Source organism: Apteryx mantelli, chromosome Z, assembly GCF_036417845.1.
Source record: "Apteryx mantelli isolate bAptMan1 chromosome Z, bAptMan1.hap1, whole genome shotgun sequence".
In the NCBI taxonomy this organism is placed as follows: domain Eukaryota; kingdom Metazoa; phylum Chordata; class Aves; order Apterygiformes; family Apterygidae; genus Apteryx; species Apteryx mantelli.
Genome location: NC_090020.1, coordinates 41,037,985 through 41,060,408, shown reverse-complemented (window position 1 = coordinate 41,060,408; position 22,424 = coordinate 41,037,985). Strand labels below are relative to the sequence as shown.

At 37.3% G+C, this 22,424-nt stretch overlaps 1 protein-coding gene across 7 annotated transcripts in view; it reads left to right on the top strand.

Moving 5' to 3' along the window:
* Positions 1 to 22,424, top strand: part of SRFBP1 (serum response factor binding protein 1) — a 75,440-nt gene that overhangs the window by 43,028 nt on the left and 9,988 nt on the right. For 4 of the 7 annotated variants that reach the window (XR_010886804.1, XM_067315174.1, XM_067315175.1 and 1 more), the window contains exon 4: positions 10,237 to 10,308. The exons of 1 other annotated variant lie outside the window; for it this stretch is intronic. Coding sequence is in view for 5 of the 6 variants with exons in the window: in XM_067315174.1 (XP_067171275.1) it covers positions 10,237 to 10,308 (72 nt within the window). In the remaining variant the exon portion in view is untranslated. Of the gene's footprint in view, positions 1 to 10,234; positions 10,309 to 14,775; positions 15,389 to 22,424 lie in introns of those variants that run through there. 2 more of the 7 variants (XM_067315178.1, XM_067315177.1) reach the window with 2 other exon arrangements.

Sequence of the window (22,424 nt, the reverse complement as noted above, 5' to 3'; positions counted from 1 at the left end):
TTCCAAGATCTCTAGAGGCAGACAAAAGGTAACTTTTTTTTCCCCTATGTGCTCCTTTTCTGTGCTTTAAGAATAGACTGGAGGAGGAATACCTTTCCTGGAGATAGGGCGCACTGGGAAAGGGAATGGAAAAAGAGTTCGTTCTCCATCGTGTCTAATCTTTGAACTCTTCCCCACACCCCCCGAAGCAGAAGAAGGAATTGAATTTGTGGTTGTATGTATTCACACTCTTCCATATCTTTCTGCATTTTGGGGGATTCTTCTGTCTTCATTATTCATTTTTCTTTCCGTATTTCTTTAAAACAAGAATCTAGCAGTGGGGATTATTAACTGGATTGCACCCAGTTACCAGTCACGGCTGTCTTCAGTGGGAAGTTTCTTTGTAAGAATATAGTACATCCTTTTCCTGGCTGCTTTAGTTGCAGTCTTGCTGGCTCAAGCTTCTGCTGGGAGAAAAGAGGTGGCTTTCTGCTGATTGTGCATAGCGTCCCCTTCTGGCAAAAGAGGCCGTTTTTCTTTAATTTGTAGAAAAACAGTTCATCTAGCAACCAGCGATATTGGCAAGTGTTGTGAATACCAGGGATAGTAATCCAAAACTGAAGATACACCCAGCCAACACAGGACTGCTTGGAAGTACGTTAACCCTGAAATTGCATGTGGTTGTTGTTTTAATATTAGAAAAGCGGCATGGAACAAATTGCCAATATAGAGTGAAATTACAGATTATACCAGTCCAAGGGAAGGCTGACATTCAAAACCAAAAGCTGTTTGAGGGAGGAAAAAAAGAATATTCAAATATGAAATTTTGGCATCATCATACTTGCTGTACTGAATAATGTTGTGAGCCTAGTTTTTCCTTTTGTGTAAATTTTTTTTGAATGCTTATAATTGTAGTTTACTTTCATAATAGCTACTGCTTTTGAAGTTGTCATAAGATTACAGACTTGATAACTTTGTATGTTATGGTAAAAACAGTGACCGTTGCTCCCTAAATGAGGCTACTGAATCAGATGGGAACCTCCAAAATTAAACAATTCATTTAATCTAATTGACTAAATAAAATGCCAAGTTCACAGTGTTCATCTCTTTAGACTGATGTAATTTCTGGCATTTGACTTGCATACCTCTTGAAATATTAAATCAGTTTATAAACGTGGCAGAAAAGAGCAGCCTATGCTTGCCAAATAAAGTTTGGGTATTTTACAACAGCTTAAACAAACCAGTCGTGTTAACTTTTGTTCTGGGGAATTGCTTTTTAGTTTTGTTTTATTATTAAACTGTATAAATAAATAGGCTTTCTGTCAGCTTCATGCTCCTCTTTTAAGAGAGCTTGCATGACAATAGTAGGCTAAGAATATTTAGCTAGATGAAAGTATCCATTTGCACAAAATCATGTTTATGTTGATACTATATAGTTTTATTTTTTTGAAACAAGGGGATGAAGTCATAAGAATTTTATTTTTTTAGAAAACACTAAAACCAGAGAAAACTTTACAATTTTTTAACGTGAAACCTTGAGTATATGAAGACTCTCAGGTTGACATTGAATTTCACTTGGATCTAAACTGAGACAGCAGTACTTGTAGACATTTAGTAATGTTTAAGATTGGTGCCAGCAAAAACCTGACACTAGTGTAGTTTACAAAAAGAACAATTGCTAGACAAGTTCAACTTGAAATACTTGCTTAAGCTCCCAGTGATTAACTGTAATTTTGGAGTGCTTTTTTTTAATGGGTTAGTAACAGTTAATTTCCATGAAAATCAAATACCATATATTCATCCAAACTGAGATTGTTCTATAGCTCCATTCTGATCATTTCCTTTAGTGACTTCTTTCAATTTGTTATTTGATAATGCAAATTAAGTTTTACTATTTTTCCATAATCTGTTCTGTAGTATTCCTGCCCCATTTATTATTAATCATTGAAATCATTAATTTTCATTTTTGTTGGAAGGCTAGCCTTTCATTTTAATATGACTTCTCAAAACTAAGTTAAAAGAGCATTATATTTTATAAAGCTTTTGAAAACTAATTAGTTACTAAGTCACTAAGGTGATTGATGAAAGATGCAAAGTCATATTAAACAATGCATGATATTTTCTTGAGTAAAATTAGCAACTCTAGGTTCCTTTTTCTTCTGCTGTCCTTCTTTGTAATACAGAATCTAACTTCTGATAAGTGAAAAATACTATAATTATTGTAAGACATAGTAGTAATCTTCAGCCCTAATGACACAGGGGAATATATTTAAATTATAATTCATTTCACTTAATTTGTCTGTAATTAGAGAGAAAATGTATTCATTTTAACTGGATAAAACCCCTGGTTTCAGTAGGTGATGATATAGAATTTCCAGCACAAGTTTGCCATTTCCAGTCAGTTTGCCGGGAAAAGCTTTGTTGGCTAGACTGGTAGAACAGAAAAAGATCCATGGCCTCTTTGCTGCTGTGGTTTTGTTCTCCTGCAGCTGTCTGTTCCTCATGACACAAGTACTTAGAGTGAAACTTGATTTCTGTGGAAAGCTAAATCTGTATATCCATATATTTTCAGCGTGCATCAGGTTTATTACATTGCCCATAAATTAAGCAAAAGCTAAAAGAGGAAACACTTGTTGGAGGCATTTGTTAAGATGTCATTCCTGAAAATGTGCAAACTTGTATAGTAGTCTTTATTCAAACAATATTAGTTAATATTCCTAAGACTGGTATGAAAACAGTTTAATAGTGATAAGTAGTCCATGCAATATGCTGAGCATTGCTAACTCCAAAGCCATTCCGAACCTCATAACGTGACCTGTCGTGTTCATTTAGAAAAAGGAATACATTAGTAATGCGCTGGTTTATCTTGTTTTTATTAACACTGAGTACACGTGTGCCTGCAATACTTGGGGTTGTTTTGTTGGTTTTTTTTTTTTTGCCTGTGTATTACGTTATACTAGATGAAAAGGGGTTGGGGATTCATCTTCCCAAACACATTCTCACCCCAGAGTAGTGTTATATTGACCTTCACAGTCTCTGACACCCAGTAGGGTACTGTGTATGTTTATAAGGTTTATATCACTTGCATTTTGTGTCCATCTGTAAATCAAAAGGTAAGGTTTTATGCTGAAATGTGCCAGTAAGCCACCAAAGAAACCATGACAGTGGTTCCCAAAGAGACTCTCTCTCTCTCACTCTCTCTCTCTCTCTGAAAGGTGCAGCCTTGGGCATAAGGTATGCACAAAGATTGAAGTCCTGCCTGCCACCTTGTCAGGAAGGATTGCAAGTCAACCTGAGTAAGGCGGAGAGGTCTTTAACCTTAGTGTAAATAGATTAAGCATAGCATGTCTTTCATTTCTTTTACCTAATATCCATTCACCTAATGTATCAGCTTATATTTTTTGTCAGTTAGGAATGAAATATTTTAATGACTATGCAAGCTATTTTGTGACACCATGTAAGGTAAATGGAGCAGTTGAATCTTTCAGGCATTCTCATGTCCTCTCTAGGCCAGAGAGGATAAATTGTGTTTTCAGGGTTACTTGTCACAGTCACTAAAGCAGGAAATCATTAAAAGAAATTTGGGTTTTGAGGTGTCAGAAGCTTTTTACCGCAGAAGTTGCAGTCTCAAAAAGTGGTAGCATGTACAGTGCTCTGAGTTTACCTAATATCAGGTTATAGTTGGGAATGCTTGAGACAAATCAGTAGATTCGTCTGGAGGGATTTTATGTAACTTAGAGATGATGGATAAAGATGAGGGTGACCTGGATTGACTGGATTCCACTGAGGGGAGCCAAATAAAAGATTAAATTTCCAGGAGTAAAGAAAGAAGGGGGCTTTCTTTTTTTTTTTCCCCTATAATGAGAATTCTCTTCTGTATGATATTACCAAGAGACATACTGTATCCCATTATATTCCTGTTTGCAAAATCATAATAAAAAATGAGAGCGAGTGCAGAAAAGAACTACAGAGGTTATGTATAGAAAGAATTTCATACTGTAGGAGATAAAGTCCAGTATGTTTAATTACTTAAAAGAGTGCTTGAAAGGCATAGTGAGCATGATGATAGTTTTTAAGTACTGTCAGGAAAGTAGCCAGCTACTCAACCGTGCTTTCATTTTCTATTGACTAGAGTATTGGGGAAAATTACATAGTGATTTTATAATAATGTAAATATCTCAGTGTAGCATTTTATTTATATATGTGTATATATATAAAATATATCTTACATATATATCTTACATATATATTATATATATGTAATAATAAGTTTAAATAAGTTTAAACCACATTTTAGTGAAAATTTGATATTGTTTAGTTACCAGTTCAAATTTCTTGTCCTGAAGTGCTCAGAAATTTTCTCCACATTCCCCTCATGAATACTACTCATCATGTTTTCACATCTGGTAAAACAGGATTTGCGAGGAGGGGGGTCATGGGGTTTCTTGTTTTGTTTGAAATAGGTGGAGTGCCATTTATTTTGTTAAGGTGGTTCATTAATGAGACTTATCTCTGTAGAATTTCATATATATTTGGGTCACAGTTGCTGACAAAGGATTAGGCCTTATAAACTCTGTCAGGAAGAAATGTCCTAAGTAGATGTCACTTTTTCTTCATAATCAACCTGGTTATAACTGTTTAGAGTACAGCATTGCTGGGAAACGGGCCTTCCTAGCTGAAACGAACTTGTACTCTTAAGATGAATATAGCTGCTTTTTGAAAAGTATGAAACTTTTTAGCTGAACCAGGGTTCATTTATTTCACTTCCTGGAAAATATCCTATTTGTAAGTGCATGATCCATTTTTATGTAAAAAAACAAATAGTTTCACAGTGGTAGTATTTACACCAAGAGTCAAAGAATACTTTTGCTTGGAATGATTAAAATACCTAACTTTTACGGCCTTGGAGAGGGGAACAAATTGATCATGACAAGAAGCCATGTGGTCACTAAATTATAGAAAAAGAAGCCAAAGAGCTGTTCTGAAAAGAGTATTTTTTCTATCCTTTTCTCCTCAATAAGCAACCTAGAAAAATGACAGGAAAGAGCAAAATGAAACTGGATACTGAGGAAAAATTGTAAAATACTTCATGAAACTTAGTCTAGAACACCCATTCAAGGGTAAGAAAGTAATATTTTAAAAGATCTACGTGCAGTGGTGGGTAACAAACTGCAGCTGAAGTTTCACCTAAAATATTTGATGTTAGTTTGAGGTGTTTTATTATCTACTTGTACATGCTCTGACATTGCTGTTTTTTCTTTTTATAGCAATTCTTCCCTTTTAAGAAAAAAGTCTTACAAAGATGACGTAGATGGAGTGATTATGAGGAAAGGCTTAACACTCAGACAGCTAAGAAATGTGAAGAAATAATGAGGAAAATGATTGAATTGAATTATAAATAGAGGTAAAGGGATAATACTGGGCGAAACAAAACTGAGCTGAGGAGTAGGTAAAACTTTTAAGTGTGAGGGCTGAGATTCCTAAATTGTTTCCACAGGCCACTACTGGCAGACCTTTCTCCTGAGTCATCTAAAACAGCTTTAGACAGGATAGCTGGGAATACATTTTATATGAATAATCTTGCATTTCTGAGATGTGTCGAAGCCTTATTCAACAGCTTTTTTGTCTCTTTGCTGTCTTCTGAAGGCTTTTCAAATAGGTTATATTTCCATTCCTATTAAGTTAAACTGCATCTTTCTACTGAGAAAGTAGTTTATGGTTTATCTCTTGGATAAACTGTAATCTGAGCAACCATGCTCAATGATGATAGGGAACTGTCTTTTTTCAGATGCCATTTTTGCTTGATGTACTTTGTTCAATATAGAGTCTTGTTTTCCTACATAATACAGTTATGGTTTATTTAAATAACTTCATCACATCTGAAAAAAAACTTGTTATTAACTTAATTTCTATAAGTAGTAGAGTGAATTCTCTGCCTCTAATGTTGGAACTGCCTTCAGTAAAGCTCTATCTCTGGAGAAGAAGGTGGAGAGGCCTGGCAGGGCAGAGTTACAGCGTTAGGAAAATATCGATGCCATCAGACATGCAACTGGCACCAATGTGGTGATGGTGGGGTGCTCCGTCCATCTGTCCTTGGTGCTCCCTTGCTAGCAAGAGAGGGACCCCCTGCTCCCCTCGCCCATGGAAGTAGGTCCAATGTGTTGGGGTGAGAACAGCCAACTGGGCTGGGCTGTCCTGCACCAGGCTGCCATTCTCGAGCATGGGCCTGCCCCACACGAATGCTTGATTACCTCATCGCATGCCTTATTATCCCTTTTCCCCACATCTTGGCCTTCCCTCTTTTCCACCCCAATCCTGTCCTTACCCACCCCTAATTGATTTCCCCCCCCCCCATTGCTCCCAGTTTTACTGCACCCATACCTGAATTTGGTATTCCAGTATGGCTGCATGGGTAATCTTGGCTTTATATGGGTTTGCTGATATGGTTGCTTAGGTACTGTCGGCCTTGCAAGATTCCCTCCCCCAAAGCTCCCCAGTACTCCTCTTCAGTTATCTGTGAAGTTTATCTGTTTCTAATATAGCTTGCCCTTAATGATCTGTAAGAATCCAGCCATTTTGTCAGCTTCCTGCTATCCAGCAGCTTTCTTATGTCATGTCCAGTAGTTTTTCATATCCTGTTTATTTAGCTTAACCTCAGGCCAAGGCCTAGTAATTTGCCTGCAACCTTAACAAGGTCCAACTGGCTGACAGGTCCATTTAGCCTGAATTTTTTTTTGTTTGTTTGTTTTATTTATGTATTTATTTACCCTTGGAGGAAGTGCAGAACAGCTGTTTGGACAGTGAACATTGCCTGACTTTGAGAGCCAGGCTGTTACTGCTGCTGCCACAAGAGATACAAAGGGCAGCTGCTGCTTTGCCACCTTCACAACCTCCCTTCCAGTTTCATCTTAACTGCCTCCGTGGCAGCTGTCATCTTGCATACCGGGAAAAAGATAAAAGCACAATAGTGTGGCTATATTGTGTACATTGGCCTACAGAGCTTCTCCCCTTATCTCCCTTTCTCTTAAAAACTTTCATATTAGAAGTTGAGATAGGGATGCAGTCTGTAATCAAAAGAGAATGATCTGTTTCCCTTCTCTCTTATTAACCATTATCCATCAGGATCCCTATGTTTGTTAATTAGGACACTAGTGTCACTGGCGTCAGCCGTATATCTGAGAGTCAGTCTCCTTTGTCTTAATTTTAGAATTAGATCTCTTTCCTGCAAGAGAAAACATGATCAGCATGTAGACAGGATCTGTTGATCCCAGTAGTCATTTCTTCATCTTCCCTGTTTTTAAGGTATTTTTAGGTATTCAGGGAGTTGTTTAAAGTATTGGTCAGAGATCATTTTCAAGGAGGGTGGGACAAGGAAGCACAGTGGGTGTATTGGTTGGTAATGGAGTTTTATCTGTGTTTTATTATCTAATCTGGGATTACTGTGGATCAGATGCTTCATAAAATAGCTTGTGTCTAGCTTCTTCCTAGCCTTTATAGTCCTCTCCACTTGGAACATAAAACTTCGTTGAACTTGGCACCTTGTTGGCACCAGATGTTGTGATACCAAATATTAACATAATTTTAAAAAGTAGCTATAGTTGGTGAAAGAGCTAGTCATAACAGCTATTACATACAAATGTACCATCTCAGAGTCAGGAATTCTTGGGCTGAATACATCTGGAAGCTGAGAAGACTGTGCTGGGAAGGTATCATTATATAGCTTTTCTGTTTTCTTGTCTACTGCTGACCAGTAATAGAGACAGAAGAAAGGTCTATTTAACCCAGTAACCTGACTCATATGGCTGCTTTTACAAGAACAGAGTATTGCTGAAGACTATAAATCCAAAATGCTTGCTCTGCCTTAAATGTATGGGGAGTGAAGGACATACTTTAAATTTGGGGCTTTCGCCCTTAAGAGGAGGCTCATGGTCTCGTTCTGGGCAGTAAGCATTTCAGTGAAGCTACATTCATGACTGCATCCCAAACTGTGATTCTTACTCCATTACTACACATGATTCTGCAATTCGAATGTAGTTATGTAATAATGCCATATAAAAATTAAATCCTTGAAGTTCTAGTACAGATTTTGCTGACATTTACCTCCCTTTACCTCCCTTTACCTCCCCGCCCCCCCAGCTTTCTGTGTTTAAATTCTAAAGGGACAGAAAATAGGCACAGTTTTACTTGGGATATGATTCAGAAAATTTATCCTATGTAATATAAAGAAGCAGTATGATTTAACTCCATTGGGTTCCAGAACTTCATTCTTAGCCTCTGGCCAACTATGTGACTGTGAGCATGTCACCTAACCACCCTGTCCTAGTTTTGCCATCTGTGAAAGACTTTGGGAAGTCATGGAAAACTGAATCATAGGTCTTTTCCATCTCTAGGTTCTATTAGGTCATCCAGTCTGTCTATCTGCCAGTGTAAGATTGTTTCCTATATTCACCAGTGTTTTTCCAGTCTGGTTTCTGTGCACCAAGTGATTGAGCTCCCACCAGTACCTTGGGGAGATGATTTTACAGACTACTAAATTTCACTGTCAGGAAGCTCTTCTGACACACAAAGTGAATTTTTAATTTCTTAATTTCATCCTGTTGCGTTATTGCTGTTAGTATATGCACTCATTGTTTTAAGACATAGGTAGGCAATTTCCATAACACCTTAAAAATCTAGGTAAGATGCATCCTCTCTATAGAGAATCTAATAAATGGAAGTTAAAGTTTTGGATTGAGAGGTGTGACCTTTTATAAGGAAATAAACTACTAGGATGGAATTTCAGGAGGAACCATGTAAATGTGCAGACAAACTGTCCTGGATTTAGCATAAAAACAGGATAGAATATAGAAACTTAACATAGTGGGGAAAAAAATGGAGTAGGATGTTAAATGAAAGTGTTGGAATACTTATCAAGGATGGTTAAGGAGGGATTTTGAGAGAACAGAACGATAGTTTTAGTCAGTGAACATGAAAGTCTCTAATGTAATACTTTTTTTTCAGATACTTGTAAGTTATCATGTCTCCTATAATTTGAATTACATTTGAATCTTTGCTAATACATCAATTATTTTAAGCCACCAATCACAGTAATTGCTTTTAGGGGTTTTCATTTAGTGTTTCTCAGCTGTATCTGAGCACAGTGTTGCAGGTGCAGCCCAAAGGTGGACATGTTGTCTCACTTTCTCAGACTGTAATACATTTGCATATACAGCCCCAAGTTAGTTTTTCTTCTTTATTGCCTGCAAATGTTGCGAATTTGTTATTTTTTTGTCATTTAAACTTAAGTAATCCACTTTCCTGGAGCTTCAGAAATTCAGCAAATAGATTCTTTTCTTCAGATGTTAAAACTGGCAGTATTGAGATATAGTCTGGATGACAGCTATCAAATTTTTGTACAAAGAAGTTTAGTCAATCTTCATTTTCCAGAACTTTGAATATGTGGAAGTTATTTGGGTCTTGCATAACACCATAGTTAAACTGCTTTTAAAGTGTCCATCTGGCAAACAACTGGTATGTAACATGATTTATTTGACGTAGTGCCCTAGCAGGAAAAAGCCAATATTAGATTTTTTAAATTCAGTGTATTCATTTGATAAAGTTACTAAGGTATTCAGTAATATAATAAAAATACAATATATGTTTAAAAATAAGGGAAAAATCTGTTGTGAGAGCATGTCTCATTGAAATATGTATTTTCTAAAGAATTCTGCTTGTCCAGGATTTTCATTCCTCTATTTCAGCTGCTAATGGAAATGCTTAAGTCCAGGAGTGAAAACTGCATGTGTAGTATTTTCAGAAAAGAGGAGTTGGGGGGGAGGGGGGGGTTGTCCCCCCCCCTTCAGTGTCATGGTCTTAAACATTTCTATTTACATATGTTCATAAGTTGCGATGTAACTTCAGAGCCTAAGACAAGTGGGGCATTTCATAACCTTCCAAAGTTTATTTCTAGCACACCTATATGGGCACTTAAAATGTTTCTATAAATAAAATCACCGTCTTGCATACTTGCTGTTGAAAATCTCCATTGCCCTCAGATTGGATACAATTAATAATTAAGTGTAGGTTAATTTTTTTGGAATTGAAATCTATTGATTTTATGTAGTATTTACATTTAAAAAAATCTATATATGAGAAATTGTTTTTCCTTCCTTTAAGAAATCAGCAGGGGATGCCATGAAGCCATGTTTGAGGAAGGTGAATCTTAGAAAGATTTAGTAAAGTTCCATCATAAGAAGAATAAATGTCTTTCATCCACAGGAAATAAAGCCAGATCAAGTTACCAGACTTGCTCTTAGGAAAGAAGTTAATTTTGAAAGTGTCTGCAGAAAGGTAAGGTTTAGATTTCTGATTTTCTTTCCCTTGCTTCTGTGAATGTGAGAGCACATGAAACCTTTTAGGTGAAAGTGCATATGTTGGTGAGAGTATGTGCCTTACATATGTTACATTACACTTTTCTCAATTGTAGACTTTTTTTAATGTATACACTAAGACATGCCTGCAAAAACTTGTGTAGAAGTTTAGCACAAGTGAGTTGTCATCAAGGCTTGGTGAGCTAATCCCTAGTGACTGGAACAGAGTATCAGGAAGCATAGCAGTGGTCTTGGTGTCTTAGAAATAATTTGCTATGTTTATATAATGCACTTCTATGATTCAGTTAATATAAATAATCTAAACTTTCAACAGCTGTTGAAAAACAGTTGAAAAAAGTTCTAGACAGAAGCTTCCACATGTGAACAAAACATAGGAAATGGCCTGAAATACAGGGGAAATCAAACACCCCTGAGGCTCGCTAACTTCAACGGTATGTCTTTTTGGAAGCCCATTGATGGTTCATTACTAAGTGTTTACTGTTTAACTAGTGATACCTGTAACAAGTGAAATGGGGACATAAAGGTGGGAAGATGCTCCTTGTAATAGTTGAGGCTGAGAGCAGACAGGACACTCCAAAAGGAGAGTGAATAACAGCAGAAATAAATACCCTTTGAATGGAGATGTTGCAGAAGCAATCTCCGACAACAATGCTGAATCAAAAAGCGTCAGTAAATGAAGTTCCATATATTCCTTTGAGTTCTTCTAAATTCCCATTGGTGTTCCACTAAGGACTGTGGGGAGACTGAAATCTGAAATGTATATAATACACAGACTAAACTTTAATGTAAAATTGTGGCATTTTCTCTTCCAGCTTCCATGTTGCAAAGCACAGTGATGTGTGATGGAGTTCATGTATATTTTTTTCTTTTTTTGAATAGAAATGCTATCAGCATAATGTGCAACAGTATTTGTGCTTCACTGGGGCAAAATCGGGTTAATAGAAAAGTAATACAATGTGCTTCATATAAGAAGAATTCAGTATTCATGGAAGAATGTTTGGATGGGACATGTCCTACCTACTTTTCCTTCTCAATGATAGAAAAGAGTAAGGGAAGGGTCACAGAGATACTGACATGGAGCTAAGAAGAAGCATTTCTCTTTTTAGTTACTTGACCAAGAACTTCCAGTCAGAAGGTGAGCTAGTTGGAAACTGTTTGTTAGGAGGTTAGAAATGGTGTAGAGGTGACAAGGTTCTGGATGCATGAGGACACCTGGAGGAGGAGTTCACACTTCAGAAAGGATGCTCAAATTCAAACAGTGAGGCATCTACTACTGTGGGAGATGCCTTCTGCTAAGGATTCAAAAGTATCACACTTATGCGGATTGCATTTTCGAAAGATATAGAAGCCCCCAAATGAAATAACTGATGCTATTGTTTTAAAGGAGTTTACAGTTGGAATTTTATTGCCTAAGAGGACAATTTTATTGCCTAAGACGCTGAAGGAATATTATTAATCTTACCGGTTTCTTTTGTCTATTCATTTCTTTTCCTAGAACTTTCTCAGATATAAGTGAAGAAAAAAAATGCAAGAAAATGCTGTGAAATTTCCTTAGCCTTGGGTATACAGGTTTCTCCCAAATAGACTTCACATTTTCATAGTCATGATTGACCTTACACTTTTCATATTTACATAAAGTAGGCTTTTACTTGGTCATAATCCTTGAAAGCAGATAATGCAGGTATTTTCATGAAATTGTTGTTTTAGTTTTTAGAATTGTAGTTATTTCTGTTTCTTTCATCTGCTGGTCCTGTTTTTCAGTGGTAGGAGAGCCTGTTAATCTTGTGCCTTGCAATGAGTGAGTCTCTTGTTTCAAAACAAGTGTTTGGATGCATGCTGAGGTTGGTTTAAACCTGCAGAGAGGTTTTACCTCGCTGCAGGATGAGAACGTGTACAAGTAATTATTGCAGTTCTGTTGACAAGCAGTAGCTAAGCTATAATAACTTTATTGCTTGCTATTGTTTGGCTATAGCATACCCCCAAATAAAGAAGATATCACTACTATGCTTTAACAAAATTTAACTCTCCAGTGTATTACTTCTGCTTTTCCCACAGTTTTATTATTATTACTACCTGCGAGGTGGTTTTCTATCCCCAGGAGTGTTCTGCAGGTCACATGAAACTCGGAACACACTGTTTACCTTTTCATTAACTTGACTTTCAGAATATTTGAAGCAAAACATCCTGTGGCTATTTTCCTTTTTGGAATAGGTTTGTTTTCATTGATAAAAGGCAATCTGCTTTTAATTTGCTGTGGAATGCTGAATATTAGTTTTGCATAGTGGACATGTAGTCAAGATATTTGTTTAATTCCTTCTACCTGCTGAGATTTTATGTTCCATTACCATGTTTTCCCATGTATTTTTCAGAGTAAAAGAAGCATACTTTCTTATTCAGAGTTTGCATATTTTTCAATCAGTACAATAAAATTGTGCTAAGTGTTTAGCAAGTTGCACTCTAACTGAAGATTTTATGATTTAGCTCTCAAGATTGCTGCACAGAGTTTTGTGACTGATGGTTGCTAATAAGATAATCAGATTATGATAATTGAAGAGTGAGTTGGTGAGTCACCAGCCCCATGACATTACCTTTTTTCTCCCTGTTAACTTATGGAAACATTGTAGGGCTTATCACCTTAATATAGGACAAGAAGCAGGAGGTGGGCATTTATTTGTGTACCTTCCCTGAAACATGCTTTATCTGTTTTTAGTACTGCTGCTGCGGGTGCCATTGCTATCAACAGGTGATAAAGTCTGCTCTAAAGATAATAAGAATGTTGACATGCATCTTTAACTAGACTTTATATTGTTGGTGCTTAGGTACAGCTGTTGAAAAAAGGGAACCTATATTTTCTTGTTTTGACTTAAGGTTTTGTGTTAAACTTGCTTTCTGCAGCATACATATATTTGCCAGCCATTAATTAAAAAAATGAAAGGGGGAGGGGAATAGGATAGTAGATCCATTATCTAAACCTCCCTGCTCCCAATATTTCTGTGGTTGCATTTTAAAGCATTCCTTGTAGAAGATGTACCTGAACTGGTAAGGGTGGCTTGGTTTATTAGTGTTATGTTGCCAAATAATATGCCTAATACAGCACCCCAAAGGTATAAATTGGAAGCCAGTCATGAAAATGCAGTTCATTACAAGCAGGGGATTGACTTAGGAACTAGCAAAGGTCTTAACTGTTACCTTCAGCCTCCTGTTAACATAGATTTAAGATAGGTTAGATAGGTTAATATCTGTTATATTTTTATGGTATAAGAGAAACTGTATGCATCATCTGTACTGTCTCCAAAAAAGGAGACATTTTTCAAGTTCAGGAGGCTTCTCGGGGTGAGTGAATCAAATATCTGTGACTCTTTACCTGTATGGCTCATAAGAGTTTGGGAGCAACTCGGGGATTTGCAGACCAGCAGTAGAAAATAGGTTTTCTATGACTTATCAGATGAGAGTGCTACTGCTTCACACTTGAGAAAACACTGCTTCCGCTACCAAACTCCTCCATGAATTCACTGGGTCTCTGGTGAGGGACTGAAGAAGTCGCTGGGCAAGAAGGACAGGAGAATGAGATAAAGATGTATGGGCAAAATGGACTGACAGGAACAAAAGGATAAAGCTTTCTCTACATCGCATCATATATTACAAACATTCCTAAAGAAAAATATAAGCAAACCAACAGAAGCTAGTTTCAAACAACATAACTTCAAACAGCAGTTTCTCCAGGAAGCTGAAGTTACAGGCCTGATTACCTATTACCTTTATCTCTTTTAAAAAGAATGTTTAAATCCCAGCATCAAAGTTCTCAAATTTGTCTCATCAGCTTGTTAAACTGTACAACTGCTGGCCTGAGATTAGGCCGTATATCAATCCAAAATATCTGTCTCATCAGTAATTAAAAAAAAACAAAACAGCTGCATCCAAGGAGGATGGTTGTATCTGTATTTTCTAATTTTCAAAAAAAATAAAGATTTATATTTTAGCTGATGTTCCTAAACATATATTTGTGAACCTGGCTTTAATTTATTAAAAATATATATTTTGTAATGGAAAATATATAAAAGCAAAACCTCTGTATTTTCCATGGATTTAATCTTAGAAAAGGCAGTAGGCCATAGAAGGGACCTGACACAAAGTCCCCTGCAGTTTAATTGAAGACTTTCTGTTAACTTCAAAGGTTTTGGATCGAGCACAGAATAGTTGCTGTCTTTCATTTGGGCCTTTGGGGGATTTTTCCACAACTCCCTCCATTCCCTGCCCTCCCCTCATCCAAGAATTCTACTAGCTGCAAAAAAAATCTGATTATGATAGATTTTATAATTGATATAAAATTTCTGTTTCTGTTGTTAGTGCCTTTAGCAGCAGCATAACTAGATAATTGCTTATGTGGATTTTTAACATTCTTTGCTTATGAAAATATTTTGTTTGCAATCCATAAGCCATAGTGAAAGGGCTACTGTATGAATTGGTCTTTGTGTAATAGTGATGTGATAGTCTCAGTTTTGTGTTGTACGCTTATCACTAATTCTTTGCACGTAGCTATTCTGTGGATTGATTTTGGCAATGGCAGGGGGAAGGCAGCTGTTGTTTTTGAGGGACCCATGAACGTTTTTATTCTGTTTTTCATTATCTAAATTCTTGTTGTTAACACTCTCTCTAGGGAAATTAGAAATCCTGTGTGAATATTCAGTGTGTAACTAGCATAGGAATGTGTTTCTGAACATTTAATAACTTAATGCTCACCTACCTGGACTTCAGTCATGAGAACCATCTCTTGCTCTTTTTTATTTCCTTCTTAGTAAGCAACAATTATTACAAACATTATTATCAACTTAAAAGAAGTTTTAACTGTCCAGATTTATGGATTAGCATTTTTACTTTTAGTTCAGCGTGAATATATGTTGCCTGTTATGCACAAAGATGTGTCCATTCTCCAACAATGTGTTTATGCTGAAGGTACTAAAATAATACTTATCCATTCGTTTTCCTACAGATATGATGTTATGTTGCAGTTCCCTTCTTACATCAGGATGGAAATAAAGGTAGACATTTGCATACCAAATGCCAGATATGCTTTTCTCTATGTAGTAGTTGCATCTGTCACCAACATTTGTTTTTGGAGGTGCATTGCATTGATATAATAGCACAATTTCCTGTAATACACACTAAAATACTTTGACTGATGCTGGGAATCAGTGCTGCAGAGTCAAATTCTCCACCTGCCCCTCCCCCCCCAAGTATTTTGAATCTGTTTGAATGGAAGTTGCTCTGGATGTATGAAACCACTGTTTCCTGAGAATTTTCCATGTCAAACACCAGATGTTAACTTTAAACAAGAATGACTGTGGTCTTCTGAAGACTACTGATGAAGTGAAGAATTTTGCATTCCGTGATGAATGTCACATTCAGGCGTAAATACTTTCTCTGTGTGACTGTTTTTCCCAAAGAGCTCCTCGTCTTCCAAATTTGATCACTTGAACTGTGAGATGTTTAGCATGCCTTTTGTGCATACTTTTATACAGTCCTTCTCTATACTTTAGAGCCTGGTCTTGTACAGCTATGGTATAAACTAGTATAGCCATAACCCACTGCTATGGTTGCAGCTCTAGTTTTATGTCAGTATAAAACTAACAGTCTGTCAGTCTTAGACAAATCTTTCTCCACTCTTCTCCCACCTCCTTCTCCACTGGTTCCGTCTGTCTGCTAGTCTGACCAGTATCGGTCTCTTCCTAGACTTCTTATGGGAGAGTTCAGTCTCCTTCTGTTTATCCCATGTTCTGTCCACTGCCCACCCATTTCTGGTTAGCCATTCTTTCCCCCACCCGATCTTTCTCTTGCTCTCTCTGGTCCTATTCACCTGTTTCTTCCTTATTAGTCCCTTTACATTCAAATCAGGTTGCTTCCTACTTCCTGAAGCTCAGCAGGGTCACCATTTCAGTTTTGAAATAAACTTTTAGTAATTTTGTCAATTTCTCATGGAGATAGTATGTGCATTTCTAACACACAAAATCTCTCTCCTGTCAAATTGAAGTTACTGATCCAAGGATCTTTGTCATTCATTTGCGTCCATATGAAGAAGCTGTATCACTTAAGTTTGCCTGTCCAAACTGATTGTTCAAAATTATTAAAGGATATTCCTATCCCTAGACAAGGATCAGTCTCAAAAGTGATGTGATTGCTATTGATTTGAATGTGCTCATTTCAGGTATTTGGTGTGTCAGAGCAGAATGTGGGCAGGCGTATTGTTGTCAGTAAAGCTCAGAGGACAGTCAGTACTCATTTTTTCCAAACAATGTGTGGCTGGGTTCATCTAGATAATTCAGGCACAATAAATATTCCTATAAGAGTATAAATGGACAAAAAGGGAGGTGGGGAAGAGCAGTGTTTTAAGCATGGATACTCTCATGCTAGTGAGGACTTGAAGCGTCATGCATCAAGTACATGGCTGTACTGTTTCCAGCCCAGAAGGTCTCTTATCGCAGCACCCATGAAAGCACAGTCAACTTTCCTTCCTGTTTTAAATGAGTATTTGTGATACGTATAAATATTTTACCGTACATGAGCTGGCAGGGGAACAACACAAGAAAATGTTAAATATTCATGTTGGTATGCTTTCCCTTAAGAAAATGCAAGGAGAGAATACTTTAACAAGAGATGCTGAAGGTTTTGTTTGTTTTGGGGTTCTTTTGACTTAAAGGCCAAGATACTTAAGTCCAGGATCTCCATGATAACATCCTCTGAAACACTGTTCAGACTGCTGTGCAATACCCAAGAGACAGGTGAAGATCCAGAATTGCAATGCGTGGATGAATGCATGTGATAGAAAGGAGAGATTTAGATGTTTTAGGAAATAGTGAAACATCAGGGACAAGAGGAAGCTGTATAGCAAAGACCTCTTGATCAAAACTGAACCAGGCTGCCATTGCAGACAAGTAAAAATGGTCATAGAGGAGTATTTAAACTAAAAGGATGGTGAAAGACTACACACACAGAAGAGCACCTGATTCACAGTGATTTAACCAACAAGGGGCATGTGGCTAGTTTTCAGTGTCTCTTAAAGGCCAGGGAGGGAAATAAATAGCCTGATCTAATAAATAATGAAGGCAAATTAGACAACCTGCTAAGCCTAATAAGTAAATGGGGAAAATGAGAACACCTGACATCAAACAACATGTCTGATATAATAGATGTTCTGAAGACCTGGTGGAAGGAGGATAATTAATGAAATAGTGTTGCCAAATACCATCTTTACAGGGATAATAAGTTAGGATGTATGCGAATGAGAGCAGCACTGTGTTGTAAAGGAATACATTAAGTGTGTAACAGCATGAAACTATCACAGGAAAAAAGAAGCACTATGAATGGAAGTTCCAACTGTAATAATAAAAATGGTGATACTAGTATTGTACTACAGCCCCCAGTCAGAATGATGATAGTGAAACAAAAACATGAAGTGAGATTAGAGAAGCTACAAATTTAGAACAAGTAGTAACAGCATGAGACTTCAGTTACCCTTCGTTCATTCATGTATTAAAGAAAAAATCTTAAAATTACATCCTTTATGTAGCCATGGGGAACACGGTCAATTTTTAAAGTTGATCCACAGGGGTGCTGGGAGGAGTGGGCAGGAATAGGCCCTTAGGAGAAGAGAATCCCTGTTTCAACCAAATGAGAAAGCAAAATGCTTTCCCTGTCTTGCCAGTCATTTCTTCTTTGGCAGTCTGTTAGTGCTATACAGACAACTGAAGAACTGGCAGAATTATCATGTCAGATATCAAGCTACTGAAATATGTCTGATGATAAAGGGTGTTAATTCATTAAAAATATCATCCTTAGCCATCTTTTCTAAGGAAAAAGGGCACGTGCATGTGTTGTCTGTCTATCTGCTAATACTCTAAATAATGGTACCCATTGATCAGTATCAGCCAAGGTTAATAAAGATGGTTTTAAGGGTGGTAAGTTCCAGCAGGTTATTTGTGTGTGACAGTTCCCATCTGAACAAGGTGAGGAAACCCAAATCAGTGTTGCAAGTGAAGGAAAGGTAACTACAGTTCATCTTGTTTTGAGAGACACCATAAAGTTGGCACAGATGATCTCTGCAAAAAAAAAAAAAGCACATAAAATGGAATATACATCTGTTAAGTGTTTCATTACTTCTGTTGTTTATACTGTGTTTAAGGTATGTTTAATTCTGATATTGTATAAACAACTGTAATTACTTATGTTAGATTGATTATCAGCTGCTTATGTGTTACAGACAAAGCTCTTTCTGTGTATATGCTTTGTAGTGTGACTCAGAATTGCATTACAAGTCACAAAAAACAACTCTGACATTCCTGATATTTCTAAAATGAAAAACAGCTGCTGCTGTCTTTTGCTCTTTTTTATTTTTATAAGTGAAACTCTTTCAGTTTTTTGTTATAAATCATATAGAAATAAAGTACAAAACCATTTCTGTTTCCTCCCCCCCTTTCCTATGCAGATTAGTTTTTAAAGTGCTGTAACTCAGAGTTAAGAAATTAAGAGCTGTAAAAACAAAAAAAAGTAGTTATGGAATCAAGAGGGCTCTTTCAGCTCAATATGAGGCCTGTCAGTCTGTTAACATGGGAAAACTATATGAAAAGTGGTGGAGGCACTAGCGCTTGAAATTTTAAAAAATTAACTGTAGAAGATGAAAATGAGATCACAGAATCACAGAATGGCTGAGGTTGGAAGGGACCTCTGGAGATCATCTAGTCCAACCCCCCTGCTCAAGCAGGGTCACCTAGAGCACGTTGCACAGGATTGCATCCAGGCGGCTTTTGAATATCTCCAGAGAAGGAGACTCCACAGCCTCTCTGGGCAACCTGTTCCAGTGCTCTGTCACCCTCACAGTGAAAAAGTTTCTCCTCATGTTCAGATGGAAGTGTCTGTGTTTCAGTTTGTGCCTGTTGCCTCGTGTCCTGTCGCTCGGCACCACTGAAAAGAGTCTGGTCCCATCCTCTCGACACCCTCCCTTCAGATATTTGTACACATTGATAAGATCTCCTCTCAGCCTTCTCTTCTCCAAGCTAAACAGGCCCAGCTCTCTCAGCCTTTCCTCATAAGAGAGATGCTCCAGTCCCCTAATCATCTTTGTAGCCCTTCGCTGGACTTGCTCCAGTAGTGCCACATCCCTCTTGTACTGGGGAGCCCAGAACTGGACGCAGTACTCCAGATGGGGCCTCAGCAGGGCTGAGTAGAGGGGGAGGATCACCTCCCTCGACCTGCTGGCAGCACTCTTCCTGATGCAGCCCAGGATACCATTGGCCTTCTTGGCCACAAGGGCACATTGCTGCCTCATGCTTAACTTGGTGTCCACCAGCACTCCCAGGTCCTTCTCGGCAGAGCTGCTTTCCAGCAGGTCAACCCCCAACCTTTACTGGTGCATGGGCTTATGCCTCCCTAGATGTTCTCAAATTACTGGAATTATGGGGGGGGGGGGGGAAATCTGATGTGATGACATTGAATATAGCTGCTAAGATTAGCTACATAAAAAGCTACAGTGAGGTAAACTGAGAGCACAGATTTGCTGTGTATGCAGTTACTTGGTGGTAAGATCACTAGGTAAGAGATTGTATGGGAAACGTGAGGTAACTATCCACTTAGTGAAAGTATAACAGCACCAAATTTAAAAGGTAATGATCTAGTTTTTCTTGTTTCGGAATACAAATAATTGCATGATGATTGACATGGCTAAGTGATTGCACACTGGAAAACCTCTGCATTCTAGACTTAACTAATAATAATGTAATGGCCTAGAAGATGCCCCAGAGTCTCTAAACGTAAAGTTGATTGTTCTGTGTGCCATATGGTGAAATACCTGCTATAAAATGTGATCATGCAGGATTTCATTTTATTTTGTATTCATCTGTTGCTAATATGCTCAAGCAATATCAGGGCTTCCATATATATCTGACATGTGTTTATTGTTAGAGTAAGTCCTGGATGCATATATTCCCTCAATAGACTTAATGATGGAAAATCTGCATTTTGGTGCCAAGGAATCAGTATGTTTGTCTCGGATGTTTAATAGTTTTTCAGTGAGCTGAATTTGTATTTCCATTGTCTTTTTCAGAAAGTGCTTGAAAAACATATAGATTAAAAGAAATCTGTTTTCAGTTGTGCACAAAAATTGCATTGTAGTATGCCAAGAAATTTTGTCTTGTTTTGAATAGTATATTCTAAGATGGCCTATCCCTGGTTAATGTGTGCAATACCCATGAAGTCTGCAAGTCTTCTGTGCCCCTCAATCCCTGGCTCTCATATTTTGTTACTTCAGTAGTGCTTTGAACATAAATACATCTCTCCCTAGAGTTTTATTAGAAGACATTGACCTGACAGCACATCATTTATACATGGGTGTGTTGCTTGGAATACTTGTACATGTGAAGGTCTAAGCAATACGAGGTTTGTTGTTAGGGATAAATCTGTTACCTTTTTCCATAAGAAATGATGTGATGCATATCTGATTAAATGCTGAGCAATTATTTTCAGCTGTTACTTAGTTCTGAAGCTTTGCATCTGTTTTAAAGTCTGATGTCTACTTTTTCCGGTAACACCAGTTAAGAGATACTGTTATAAACTTTGTCTTGAGTATGTTCATACACATATGCTGCTTTGTTGGGCTGCAGCTGACAAGTTATACTTTGAGGTTTGAACATCTGTCTTACAGTGCAATACTGTAGTGATATCTCAGGGTTAAATCCTTGGAAATCGTGTACAGAGTTTTGTCACCAGTTTGACTTTATAAGGAGCCTGGGGGAGGACTCAATTCTGAACTCCTCAGTTTCATCAAAGGCTGAGTATTGTGGACTTCTTGCCCCATTAAATCGTTTTAATATTGTAGAGATCATCCCTGTATCTCACCAATTTGTTTTCTACCATCTGCTTCCACTCAGAGTCTTTGGGTATGTCTGTGATGTGCGCTTGGATCTTGGGAGACGCAGAGGCGCACTCAGGTTGTGGCTAATGCAGAAAACTCTGTTTCCTGGTTGGCCTGCAACACTGCTGAGTATTAGTGGTCTACTTTCTGTTTCTGTTCTCTCTTCTTTTAAAAATAAGCAAGTATAGATAATTGATTTTGTTTGTTCATTTTCTCAAACAGTAGGAACTGTTTCTTTCAAATTTCTTTTTTATTAATATTAGCCAGTTTAACACCCTATTTGGAAATGACTGCCTATTTTGGTCCTCCAGACCCTCAGTCTAGATGGCCAGTTACTAGCAAATGGTCTGTGAACTTTTCAATGTGCTTATTTTCTGAGAAACAGTCAGTGTGGTTTCAGATGTGATATATAGTTGTTGTCAAATTAATCTATATATAAACCTTAAGCTTTCCTCTAAATTTCATGATGTTCCTCTGAAGAAGTCTCTGTGAATTTTGTAGCAAAGGCCTTTCTCTATGTATTGTTCATAGCTGCTGCTTGTTACCTGAGTTTCATTTTATTCCTCGTTCCCCTGAAAATTACACTTTTGCTTTGGCATTTCTATTTCATCATATTTAGATTTGCCAGTTTACTTTCTCATTATCATTGTTTTTTGTCTTTTTTTAATTACTGGCATCTATTTTATTGTAATATTTGCCAAAATTTTTTACACAATTTGGCAAAACTCCAGTGTTTACAGTGCTTCAAATATCAATATAATATGCACATATTATATAAATGGGTATACAGAAAAGGCAAAAATGTGTGGTCTTTATACTGGTGCTTGTTTTTCTTATTTCAATTTGTATGTTGTAAGTGAGTAGAAGAACTGCAGTCTTTTTTATACTGGTTAGAAAATAATAAGATATATCTGTACAATTAAGTTAGATAATATTTTTAATTTTTAAAAAAGTTAAGAAATCTCTGAAGTCCCATATGAACAATGTTCTCTTCACAACTGCTCTGGAGTGGGAATTTGTCCTCATTATACAGCAGCATAAAATGCCGTTCAGTGTGACTTTAGGTTTTCTTAACGGGCAGCAGGGGTTTCAGTGTTGGGGGTCACAATGAGTTAGACCCCCACAACTGCATGGGGGGGGTGGCACAGTGCTTGCTCTGTCTGCTTTCGTCACCT